General features: G+C 37.4%; 3 protein-coding genes across 3 annotated transcripts; 2 read left to right on the forward strand and 1 right to left on the reverse strand.

Annotated features, from left to right (window-relative positions):
• Nucleotides 1-269: 269 nt before the first annotated feature.
• Nucleotides 270-2,898, reverse strand: GCK72_018856 (uncharacterized protein; the record flags this gene model as incomplete). Its single annotated transcript, XM_053732772.1, has 4 exons — nt 270-456; nt 1,607-1,691; nt 1,740-1,840; nt 2,858-2,898. 4 exons carry the CDS (start codon nt 2,896-2,898, stop codon nt 270-272), a joined length of 414 nt encoding a protein of 137 aa, XP_053581685.1.
• Nucleotides 2,899-8,995: 6,097 nt separating this feature from the next.
• On the forward strand, nt 8,996-10,470 carry GCK72_018857 (uncharacterized protein; the record flags this gene model as incomplete). Its single annotated transcript, XM_003110286.2, has 4 exons — nt 8,996-9,187; nt 9,268-9,987; nt 10,039-10,278; nt 10,330-10,470. The coding sequence occupies 4 exons, from the start codon at nt 8,996-8,998 to the stop codon at nt 10,468-10,470; spliced, it is 1,293 nt and encodes a 430-aa protein (XP_003110334.2).
• Nucleotides 10,471-10,969: 499 nt separating this feature from the next.
• GCK72_018858 (uncharacterized protein) lies at nt 10,970-12,871 on the forward strand (the record flags this gene model as incomplete). Its single annotated transcript, XM_053732773.1, has 7 exons — nt 10,970-10,987; nt 11,366-11,576; nt 11,622-11,810; nt 11,857-12,035; nt 12,079-12,307; nt 12,357-12,562; nt 12,608-12,871. The coding sequence occupies 7 exons, from the start codon at nt 10,970-10,972 to the stop codon at nt 12,869-12,871; spliced, it is 1,296 nt and encodes a 431-aa protein (XP_053581686.1).
• Between the last annotated feature and the right edge of the window lie 469 nt (nt 12,872-13,340).

The following is a 13,340-nucleotide window of genomic DNA, read 5'->3' on the forward strand; positions in this document are numbered from 1 at the left end:
TTTTCTGCTTCTCTCGAGTATCTCATCTCTTTCGCTGGTGCTTTTCTCCTTTTGCCTAAACTCAAAAATGACCTTTTCCTATTCTCCTATTTTCCCTTTTTCCCAGCTTTTCGTTCATGAATATGCCATTTTCCAAGAACAATGAAATAAATGCTATTGTTTTTCTGTTTGATGACTTTATTCGATCAAATAGATCATGACAAAACAAAAGGGTTGGAAGGGAACACGTAAATACATAGAGTGATAGTATACAGAGAGAAAAAGAATCGTCAGTTAGATGAAGCAGTAGTTGAAGTGACTGTAGTTGACTTCAATGTCTCCTTGAATTTACGAAGTTCATCTTGAGTACGGCTCCATGGACGAATAGTGCACGTTTTCTTCTCACTGGCAACCGATCCATCGAGCATTGGAAGTTTACAAGTTGACGAAAACAGAGAGGCCGTTTCGGAGCGAACTCTGAAATACAAACCATTCGTTTTACAAAGAAGAGAAATGTTAGGACTTTTTCAGTTTATTTTAACTTAAGCCTGATTATAACTATAATTTGTTTTTCTGTCTTCAGATAAGTACCTGCTTAATGGTAGCGGACTTGTTGCTCTTTCTGGGAGAGAAGGAAGCTCTAGATGACTACCACTTGATGATTTCTTCATTTGTAAATAGAAAATATCAGAGGCAAGAATTCAAAAGGCGTGAAGTTAGAAAAAAAAAGAAATTCTTTTCTCAGATATCAGGCGCAGAAAAAAGATCTCGCTCGAGTGCACCTGGCCATCAGTTCTAGCTTTTCTTCTTTTTTTCGTCACCCTCCAATTACCCCCACGTCTTAACCCCGCCCACATGTTCAGAAGGCAACTCACAATCTTGGATGACTTTTCCCATTGGAATTCATGATTTCAATTAGCTGATTTATAGACTGATTTTGAGTCAGAGATAGGTGACTGATGGCAAAATAGAAATGATTATGTAGACGAGTGATGTGAGAAGAAAGAGCTCAAGGGGCGGGGCTTAGAAGATTCAAAATTTTGGCACTTGCGAAAATGATAGGGTCGAAATAATAATAATATGGAAGGAGAGATAGATAGTGTTAGTGAATGAGAGATGAGAAAGAAGGGATCAGTGTTTTTTGAGAAGACAAGAGACATTTTGGAAATGACAGAATTTGAAAAACATTTTCAGTTTTTGTAGTTGAAATTTTAGAAAAAAGAGGACAGCTTTTTGTAGCTAATGTGATTTAGAAGTTACTTTTCTTTCAAAGCTTATCGAAGTTCAACAGCCCACATCGCATAAAATTGAAAAGAAACAGCTGAATCTTCTGAAACCATGATAGTGGTTTGACTCTTAAAAATAGCATTTCTTGCTAGTTGATTTTCGGATTTTCAGAATTTCAGAAGCAGAAATTCTTTTCAGTGACTGATCTCCGATGTTTCACAAAGGGATTAGAACTCGAAGGTCACCGAAACAAGATACAACGATACTCACTGACTTCGGTAGATCTTAAAGCGAAAAATGAAGAAGTTTAAAAATATATCGCCTGAAACTAGATCATCTCCTGATGTCCCCCGTCCCACTTATCCCATCCCTCTATAACACATCCATCTGTTCAACTCACCTTCTAACATTCTCATCATTCTTATTCTTTACACTACTTCTCGGTCCACTGCTCCTTGCTCTCGGCAAAAATCCATTTATAGCATCTGAAATTCTCATGATTCTTCTCAGATGACGTCGCATTTCAAACTAACCTTCAATACAAAATTCACGACATCTTTCCTCTTTATTTGTGTCCAAAGTGAACGTCTGATTGAGAACTGATTTGTCTTGTGACGCCAGTTTGTTTTCGAATCTGAAAATTGAATTGTGGAAATGTTGATCTTACGAAAAACTGTGATCAAGGGTATGTGCTGTTATAAATGTCATTATGTTTAGAAATAAGTTCAATCTGAAATTTGGAAAAATGTATGTAATTACGGAAAGAAGAAGGCGGAAACCACCTGCTTCTATCGCTTCGACGTTGAAGTTCTAGTTGAGGGAAAATAGAAAAACGAGGAAGTGAGACTGGGAAAATATAATGGAAATCGAGTTTTGCATTTTCAGATTCTCGGATTCAGGCGGGCGACAACCGGAGGGAAAAAGCAGAATCAGAACACTTGACTGAATGGAACTAGTCGCTTTTTCAGATGAATGGGTTCTCTGATATTAAAGAAACTGAGAAAAAACCTAAAACCAATCAATTTTGATGGATGAGAAAAAAAAATTGACGAGCTTGACATGGGAAAATGTTTCAGTGATTAACAACCAAAATAGAAATATTTCTGATTGATCGAGTTCTCACGCCCTCACTTCTATCAAACTAGAGTTGTTTTATGTATCGATTCAGAAGTTTTCTGCAAACAATTTAGAAGACAATCCGTGGGAAAAATCTCAGGGAAATTTTTTTATACTGATGTTTGACATTCGATTTGGACATTTTTTACAAGAGATCGCAATGCGGGTAACTCAACGAACTCAACTTGAGCTGTCCTGAATGATTGATATGCATAAGTATCATTGATTGGTATCTCTCTGGCGACATCTTACATCTTACACTTCCCAAAAGATTTTATATTTCCAGCTTTTGTTGATAAATCAAAACCTCATTTATTTTCCTAGAAAATCCAAAAAAATAAATTGAAAATCCGCAAATTCCAACTAAATTGAGCTCCGAGACAAACTTCCGTGAGACTCCGAATGGGAAACCCTCTCTCGATCCAAACAATTTCCAATTACTCGCTCCCGACCTATTACTTTTACTCTCTCATAACACACTTTTCTGGAATATTTTAATCAAAACCTTATACTAAACTAGATTCTTTTTTCTTACTTACAACAGATTGCTCGGGTTTTATTACTTTTTTTACTCATATGTAGTAAAATGATTGTCCTTATCTTGTTTACTGAAATTTTCGAATCCCCGCCGAATCGAAGACAATACGTCATCGGGATCATATGAATCAGAATTAAAGAATTCAAGAGTCATTTGATCAAAATGAAAACAATGGAAAATGAAGAGATCCATTCGATTTTTGTGTTTGAAAAAGCCGTGCCGAAGAGCCGAAAACGGCGAAAAAAGAGATTACAAACAATCGGAAATTGGATTCAAAGGCTTCTCGTGGATTTGATTTCCCTTTTTTTGACTGAAAAACGGAAACGGGCGGCACGTGGGAAATTAGAGAAAAGCCAGCTGAAATCCCAAGCATCTACGGTAAGCAGAGCACTAACTACAAGCATATGGTTTCCATTTGCAGGAGATTGGAAGGGGAAAAGCAAAAATTGAAGAACTTATTGCAGTCATTCAGGAGTTAAAGTAAAGTAGAACTGATGTAGAATATCGATCCAGATTTGACTGGAAGACTACTTTTAAAGAGTGAAGCTCAAATCATCAGAACTAAAATCCAAAGCAAGTTCCAATCTCCAGATCCTAGACCTCAACTAAAAATGGCTCCGATCCAGTCGATCAGTATCAAAAAATAATGCAAATTTCGTTATTTTCACGAGACCTGTTGTCTGGAAAAACTGCAAAAAGCTGGTTGATAGGCAACAAAATTGTGATTTTTGGTTGATTTCGTTACATCAATCGAATCAAAATTCTTGACACAGAGGTGTGAGAATTTGATAGAGGAGGAGGTGTGAGAAAACAACATGTTCTGGAAAAAAATACTTCTTGATTCTGAACTTTGAGATGGGAAAGTGAGTTTAGTAATGTGGAAGAACGAGATTTTGGTGCCAGGGCACAAGTTTTTTCTTTTTGCAAAATGGGAAACTGATCAGACACATGTATTTGATGAGAAAAACAGAGAGGAAGTAGACTGGAAGTTTCAGAAATATATGTTAAATATACGTCATGTTTGAAGACACTAATGGGATGAGTAGGTGTTGAACTTGAAGCTCTATTCTTACAAGACTACTAAAGAAGAACACAAGGCATCGTATGTGTTTCAATTTGAAAAAGAATAGAAGAATATCCGCACAGTCGCAATTCCATAATTTCTAGATTCCCACGTGTCGAGAAGTTCTGACAATACGCTTCCTGGTTTTTGAGAACTGCCACTTTTCATGAAAATTTTGAATTATAATTATCACTGGAGCACTTTAGTACGTCTCACTTCATTTCTCACACTCAATACGAACTTTGAGCGAAAGTTCTGAGAGATGAAGTGCATAAATTTCTAGTAAGACTTGTGGGAACCGTTGAAGCAGAGAGATTTTATATCATCATGGCTAGATGTGAGTTTGGTGACGGTGTGAATGTGAGACAGGTGAAAAGTGTGTGGTAGAAACTTGAAGTCTTGAAGTTTGTCGGATGTCCAATACCGAATCAAAAGTAATTCGTCATGAAAAGAAACCAGTCGGTTCACGTCGCCTAACGGCGACTAAACCTCCTTCTTAACACCACCCTTCTAGGTGTTTCAGTAAATCGTAATTAATCCGAAAACGGACGACACGTTCGGAATTCCCTGTTTTTTCTGACTCTGACGATAACAAAAAATCTTTCATATAGACTCTGTGGATAAATCCGGAATGGACGACACGTTTCGAATTCTTTTTTTTTGCAGACTTGCAAAGTTCCGGGCCGGCCCGGCCCGCTGGGATTTGAATTTCTGAACTTTTTTCAAAATTTTTTTTCTGTAATTTTTTAAAAAAATATTTTTCCTCAAGTATATTTTTCAACAACCTTCGAAACCTACAAAAAATTGTTCTTAAGAAATATTTTTCAAAAAAATCGGGAAATTTTCGAAAAATTTTTTAAAATTTTTTCAGTATTTTCACTTCCGGGCCGACCGGGCCGGGCCGGGCCGGAGAAATTTTAATTCGGCCCGGCCCGTTGCAAGTCTGTTTTTTTTTCTATATCTGAATATAAGAAACAATATTTCACGTCGCAACATGGGTTTGATCCAACTGACTACAGTCGACGTTGGCGAACTTGACAGATCGGGTTCCTGAACGCACCGACCTTCGCCATTTGAAAGTCAAACTTAGCTTTGAAGTATTAGCACGGCACCGTTCTTACAACTGCGCTCCACCGAAATGACCTGGAAAAATGTCTCTTTTTCTTTGAATCTCTCAATTTCGCACACTATTTTCCTCGATTTCGGTAGAGCGCGGTTGTACAAAGCATGTCGTGTTTATATAGCCCTCTCGCAATATTAACAAATTTGATTCATCCTTCTGGTGTAGTGAAGATCGAGTTGTGCATCAATAGCAGCTACTCCGAGAAGAGCTCCTTTCTTTTTGCCGTCACATCATCGGGCTTTTCTGATTGTCTGGCAGCTGCCCGGGAAGCTACTGAAGCCTTTCTAGGTCATCATCAGACTTTTTTCACTGCTGTTTCCAATTTTTTGGTGTTGGTTCTGTTGCTGTTCGACTTCTCAGTGTCAGACTGTAGAGATAGTCGGAGTGCTGTATTATTTACCATTGATTTCAACCTCAACTCTTTCTCATCCTGACTCTCAGCTTCTCGTTTGGCTATCATGCGATTTAAATCAGCAGCTTTATTTTTCTGAAATCAGTAAAAGCTGATCTCTCTTTCTCTTTAAAGCAAGGTTATGCGTTTTTCTTATCTCGTTTTCGTACTGACTCCTGTGTCATCATCTCGTCCTCAATCCCGTCCATTCCGCCACGCTTTACGCTCATATCTGAATCCGAGCCAAGCCTGTCAAAAAGGCCGTTGGGCGATTTTATATCTCAGTTCCCAGCCATAGAAAATTTACGCTTCTTCAAGCGGCCTTGTAGAGGACCAAAAGATTAGTTGATATGCAAAAATTAAGACCGACGTCTTCTTTTCGTCGTTTTTCTTCACCGACTCCTGTGTCAAGCGTTGAATGTCCTGTATCCCATCAACTCCTCCGAGCTTCAATCTACCATCTGATCCTGAGCGATGGAGCACACCTTTACCGGAAACAGGAGAAACAGCACCATAATCATCCATTAAATTGTCGGCAGGAACAGTAGAGGCAGTGACGCCATGAAGGGAATAGGAAAATGATAGTTATCAGCAGTTCAAAAGAATGGGATTTACGTGGCCCCATGTCTGGACTTCACGCAACTTTCGCTTTTCACTGTATTTAGACGAAAAAATTAGGCGGAACTAAAACCGTGGTAAGAAGAAGACGGTACATGCTAGGCAGATTGGCTATTAATACTTTAAAAAATGTGGACCCATATCCACAATCCCCTTTTAGCTGTCTCCAAAAAAACTGCTCTTTTTTCCGAATCTATCAACAAAAAAAAATAAATAAAAATATTTCTTCGCCCCCCGGGACCGAACTAAAAACTAACTGTAGTCAACGACGCATTACTTGCCAGATCGGACGCGTCGACACGCCGCCCTCAACCACGCGGCCCACGGGAAATGCAAGCAGAAGAAAGGAAAGAAATGACGATGCTTAGGCCGACAGTTTCACGTCACTTTTTCCGTTTTTCATTCCCTATGCTTTATCAGTGTTTTTGGCTCAGAAGGCGTCATTTTGAGAATTTTGAAAAAAGAAAAAGACGGGCATCGAGTGGTGGAAATTTCTGATCTTTTGGTCCAAATTTGAAGAAAATCGGTTCAGTAGGAAGGGCGGTAGGATCGGCGAACCACAGACAAACATACAGAATCTGGTGTTTGTTAATAGTAAAGATGGGAAAACAAGTATAAAGCATTGATGAAAACACATATATCTGGTGAATGCACCACTACAATCTGATTGAAAAAGACTGGACTGAAAGTGATCTACTTTGGTCTAATGGCCTACTCACTTCGTTATAATGACTCAATCTACGGTCATCTAAACTCATAGTTGTAATTAACTGGTGATCTTGATAACTTCAAACTCACAAAGAAGTGATTTCATTGTTGTTGTGGTTGAACTTCTTCTTTTTCTCACTTCTGGAACGACAAATTGGAAGATGTGTTGCACCGGGAAGATAGTTGACCATCTTGTTTTATTGTCTGGAACCGTCAAAATTATTCAGAGGAAACAGAGAAATAAATAGTTTAAAAAAATAAACAAAATGGAAATCTGCTTTATAGAAAACGTCGTCAACCTTACTGATTCAATGACTCAAAATCATGAAAGGAGAGTTGAAAGAAACACCTTCTGTTTCTCTGCCTTCTCCTCGTCTTTTTCTCGTTGTCATGGAAAGACGAAGAAAAGAAAAAAAATAGCGAATAAATGAAAAGTCAAAAGGAAAAAAGGGGAGTGTTTTTGATTAAATTTCTCTCTATTTTTTCACAATGAAAGCTCTAGATCGAAAGAAAAAACAATGTGGGGCGGTACAGGTGGATACGACATCCGGCTGCGAACAGGATGTTTGGGTGACGTCTAGGCAACCGAATGCCAACAAATGGACGGAGGATCGGAGAGAGAATGTTCTGGAGAAAAACATGAATTATTGAGGGAAAAAAGAGTGAAAGGAAAGGATTTGATTGAGTCAGGGATCATGTGAAGTAGCTGGTTAAGCGAGAAGCCAGAAAAAAGGTCTGCGTGTAGTGTCACTATAATCCATTCTGCCCTTTTTAATAAAATTTCACAATAGAAAATTCGATCAAAACTTTGATCCCAGACTTGAATCGAGATGGAGGAACATTCTGGAATTTGTGATACCTAAGATTCATAACGGGGTTCTGAAACAGTACCGAAATGTTTGTTGAAATCAACTTCCTATGAAACCGTACTTTTAATATTCAAGTTTCCAGCGCCTGGTGTACATTTTTATGTTGAAAGTATTTCAAATTCAGATTATTTTCCTTGTTATCCACTTTGAGAAAACAGTCATTTTTTGTACTCAAAATCCAACATGAAATTAGAAAAACTAGTCCGTGGAAATAAGAAAAAAACTAAATTTTGTCTCTCTTGGGAGCTGAAAATAACACTTATTATTTTTTGGAGTTCTTCTCGATCTGTCTGAGAACTTTTCGAATTCAGCTAGTGAACTTTCAGAAAAGAGTACAATTTTTCAGATCCTCGGAGAATATTTCAGAGAAATATTTGATCTGTTAACGAAAATAGCCAACAAAAAAGAAAGAAAAAGAAAATAAATAGTGATTTCTAAGAAGACAAAGATGAAACTTAGTCTGTGTTTTTAGAAGATTCACTAAAAAATGAAAATAAAAAACAAATTTGGAAAAAACTGAATTGAGAAGAAACCTTACACTTGCTTTTCGCCTGGAGTTTGACTTTTTTCAGATTGAACATTGATTTTCATATTAAAAAAAAGAGTTTAATCTGAAAAAAATGATGCTAGAAGTACGCTTTCTTCTAAAGGTACATACCAAATTATTATGCATGAAAAGTTTCGTTTTTTGTTTATCAAAAAGAAAAAGGCAATGTTTTGATAAATGCACGAATTGGGTGCATTTGGGTTATGATATAATGGAATTAATCAACTTCTGACGTCAAGAACTTGTGGGTCAGATCAAATCAACTGAATCGGAGACAAGTATTCCACATTAATAGTGACAAAAAGAACCGAGAGAGAAGAAGAATGGAATAAGGAACAGTGAAATTTTCAGAGTATGAATTGAAAGGAATAACTATTAGGTAAATACACACAATGATTCATTGGACAAGGTTGGACGTTTGGTCAAAAGACATTGGGACGTCGCCGTCAAAATTCACATGAAATACTCTGAAAAAATTCAATCCTGCAACTGTGGTTGTTCGAATTCCTAGACCCACTTTTCCGAAGAATTGTGAAAGAATCCGAATAAATCAGTTTTGATCTACGACATAATTTACCGCTCAAGCGTGAAAAACAAAGGTTTACAGTCTCTTTTCCAACCGGATTTTTATTATTTCTACTCTTTTTCAATACAACTTTTATTACTTTTATTTTTTTGTAATCGTCTTTTCTTCCCTCTTTTCTTCTATTTTCTCTCTTGATTCAAACTTCTTTAATTCAATATTCCAGACTCCACACTCATTCTCATCTCTTCTGTAAATAGTTTCCTGTACATAAGTCAACTAACCCAAATGAAATGATGCTCAAAACGGAGAAGGAGTCGATTCGCACCCGAAGAATCGTCATTTGTATCGCCATTATCTCACTTCTACTAACTACTGGATACTGTTTGTACAAACCACTTCCCGATGGATTCACTGTTACAAAATGGGATCGAACAGTGATGCATGTCGTCGAGCCAGCACTCAGAGTTGCTTATTACTACCCGGTATGTTTATGAAATGAGTTTTGGGAGATTTCATCGAGATTCGGGTATCAATTTTCTTACAAAAAATTGTTGAATTTCAGAGTCGAATGTTCTCAAAAGCAAGTGATATGGTCTATTGGACACGTGGCGTCATGAATGTGCTCACAAAAGTTCTTGGAGTATTCACTTCCACAAACGGTCAACTCGACATTCAATGGCATCATTGGAAAGGAACTCCAGTCAAATCATATCGTCCAATCAACAATAAAACATCAACCGATGGAGCTGTTATCTTCATTCATGGCGGTGGATTTGCTCTCGGAAACGTAGAAATGTATGATTCATTGGTTGGAAGACTGGCACTTGAAATGAAGACACTCTTCATTTCGATCGAATATCGTCTCTCACCAGAAACTGTGTTTCCCGGAGGAATTATGGACTGTGAAGCAGCCATTGATCACTTTCTCCAATACGGAACAACGCAATTTGGAGTGAACACTTCGAAAGTTATCATAATGGGAGACTCAGCGGGTGGCAACTTGGCAACAGTCATTGCTCAAAGACGGGCGGCTCGTCAGAAACTTCCGAAATTGGCTGGCCAAGTGCTGATATATCCACTTCTTCAAATGGCTGATATGCAAACAATGTCATATCGATATTTCAATTCTCATCTCCAGGGATATGCACTCGTGGATCCAGAATCTGTAGCATATTACTACATGTTTTATGCTGGAATTGATATGGATGAGAAGGCGTATTTAGTACCAAGTGTCACCTCGAATGGACATGTTTCGAAGAAACTTCAGTCGAAAGTTCAAAAGGTATTCTTATAAAAAATTCATACTCAATAATCAACAATTCCTCATTTTCAGATAATGTCCCATAACTCAATCATCGAGAAAACTCACAACTACAAGAATATCAGTGTTTCTGAAAAATGGGAGATCAAACCAAGTGTCGAAGCACAAGAATTGATGGAACCATTTCTCACGAATCCCGATTTTTCTCCTTTGATGAGAGAGGATTTGTCCAATTTACCGCCGACATTGGTCATCACTTGCGAGTTCGATATTCTTCGAGACGAAGGACTCGTTTATGGATATCGATTGAAGGTAAGAAACAAAATAGAAAGTTATGAATGATGACTGATTGATCTTATTCAGACATCAGGCGTTCCTACGACAACAATCCACTACGAGAATGGTTTCCACGCGATGCTCAACTTTCATAGTGATCTCGATGAAGCTATGAAAACAGTCGAAGATATTGAACAATGGACACTCGATACGATTTCTCGTGCCTAACCGAAAAAATATTTGTAGTTGACTACCGTAGTAGATTGTTTATCGCTTCAAAAGCATTTCTTATTTATTTATTTTCCCCCAACTAACTGTACTCTCATGTTTTCGTTTTATGATCTTCATTTCTGATCTCAACCAAATAAATCTTTGTGGGTCATTCTTTTAAAACTTCCCTGAACTTTTAAAAAACTCGAACTGTTCTTGAAAATGAGAAAAATGATTGCAGATCAGTTCAAAAACTCTAGAAATCAATGGGAAATCAATCTCATTCCACGCAATCGAAAATGCAAATCGCCCCCACAAAAGAGTTGACAGTCTCTTGTCCATTTCTGACACTCCCCGGAATATTCAATGTTTTTATTACCAAAACTCAAAATCTCTTTTCTCCTTTTTCTTCTTTTTCTTTTACAGAAATATCAGATTTCATCTGCCAAAAAGATTCAAATAACGTAACTTCTCGTCTTCTTCTACCCCTAATTAGTTCATATTTTTGTTTTCAGAAATGGAGAAATTGAAGGCCGTGAGTTGACTGCTACATATTCATTATATGGAAATCAGACAAGTGTTGCGTTTCTCGGAATTCCACATATCGAACCTCCAGTTGGAAAATTAAGATTCAGAAAACCGAAGACTTTTAAAAAGAAATGGAATGGAGTGCTGGAGACGAAAGAGTTCAAACCAGCGTGTATGAGTAATTCAGTGTAAGATTAAAAAGAACTTTTAGTAAACTGTTAACTGTGTGCTCGAATGAAATAATGATTTCCAGAAGAACTTACTTCAACTCAAGTGGGGGTCCGATTTCAGAAGACTGCCTTTATATCAATGTTTACACGAATTATTTCTGTCTCGAACATGTATTTTATAGTATAATTTTCTATCAAAACCATTATATTTCCAGAAGAATTGCTCAGTAATGATAGCTGTCCATGGTGGTCAAATGCTACGTGGAAGTCCTGCTGCGTATTCAAATGAAATAATTACGAACAACTTCGTTGGACAGGACAGAAATATAGTTGTGGTTACAGTACCATATCGATTGGGAATTTTTGGGCTTCCAAACTTGCCTGGGGAACTAGAAGGAATTGCTGATAGGAATTTGATTTTATATGGTTAAAAATCTGGAATACTTTTGTACAATTTTCAAGATTATTCAGATGTAATAGAAGGTCTGCAGTGGGTGAAACGAGAGATTTCAAGTTTCGGAGGAGACTCGAATAGAATGACATACTTCGGGCATAGTGGGGGAGCAACTATTGGAATGATGATCGGATTCCTTCCAGAATATGATAATTTATACCAACAAGTTATTCTGATGAGTACGCCATTGTTGATGCATTCGAAATGTGAGACAAAAAATATGACTCCTTTTTCGATTCTTCGTTTTTATAGTATCCAACTCAAAAATGTTTCGTAAAATCGCCAAGCGTGTTGGTTGCTTCACCTCTATTGACAACCAACAAATTTTCGACTGCATGAGAGAAATTTCCGCCGAAAAACTGCTTTCCATGCAAGAATATATATTCAAAAATGAAGAAGAATCCTTCGCAGACTTTGCGATAGATGGAAAAGTAAGTCCACTTCCTTTTCTGAATGCAAAAGCTGAAAATACAGATGCTTCAAGACAATCCACGTCGACTTCTTGAATCTGGAAATTTCACGAAAAAACCGCTTCTGATCGGCACGGTTCCGTATGAACTGAGATATACTCGATATTTTATAGGTAAAGAAGGAAATTTCGAGTACGATGAACTTCTGAAAATGTGCGAACTGTTTGGATTCGTTGGAGCCTACGAAAAACCATATTCTTTCGTTGAAAGCTGTGTTGAATTTTATATGAAAAGTGAGTTTTACTGTTTAGAATTCTGAAAATCGTCTGGTTTTTTTTTCAGATGAAACATACGAATTCCTTTTGGACGACTACATGTTTCACGTGCCTGCTGCCAATTTGGCAAGACATCACGCTTCTGAACAGCCTGTTTATCTTTACAGTTACAAATATCCAGGAGTTGGCTCTGCTTATTCCAGTGCTCCTGGTATACCTAACAATGCAACTGTACTAGAAGGTGTTCCCTCACCGGCTCATTCTGAAGATTTTGTAGGATTTTGGGTTTATTGTTTAAAAGAAACCACTCTGATTTAGGTATATGTAATGGGTGGGCATCGAAGTCCAAACTTCACAGAAAAAGATTTGAATATCGAGCACTTGTTCACCGGAATAATAGCTAATTTTGTAAACTCCGAAGCGCCAAATGGGCAAGAATGGGCACCACTCAATATTGAGGTTATGAATTATTTCGATATTGACTTCGTGGAAAAATCAGATGGACAATTGACAATGTCCGGGATGAAATACGAGTTCTACAAAAAGCAAATGGAGTTTTGGAATGAAATTGTGCCCCAGTAAGGATCGTTCCCGAATGGTATTCATAAACTATTTTCAGATGCGGTGGAAAGTTTTCATTCAGTGAGGATTCCTCGAAATCTTTCGATGTGTTCCCGGTTCGCGAGTTTGTCGAAATGAAGAATTTATATTACAAATCCAAGTTCTGGAAAGAAGAAAAATCGCAAGAGATCGCGAGGAAATTAGGACTGGAACTTGAGATATTCATAGCTGAAAGGAAGAGAAGTGAGAAATCTTTTCCATCTTTCAGATAAGGAACGAAACTTTATAAATTACGTTCAGAATTCGATAAACTTCGACAAAGTTCATCGGTGAGGATTTCTTTTTTCACGAACATATTTTTCCTCATTCTTATCTCTGCTGCATGAAGCTATCTGAACAATTAATATATTATAAATGTTTAACGAAATAAATATAACAACATCACCAACAGAAGAAAAACCTCCAACATAGAAAAAAGAAAATAATTGAA

The sequence above is a fragment of the Caenorhabditis remanei genome, chromosome V (genome assembly GCF_010183535.1).
Source record: "Caenorhabditis remanei strain PX506 chromosome V, whole genome shotgun sequence".
Lineage (NCBI taxonomy): Eukaryota > Metazoa > Nematoda > Chromadorea > Rhabditida > Rhabditidae > Caenorhabditis > Caenorhabditis remanei.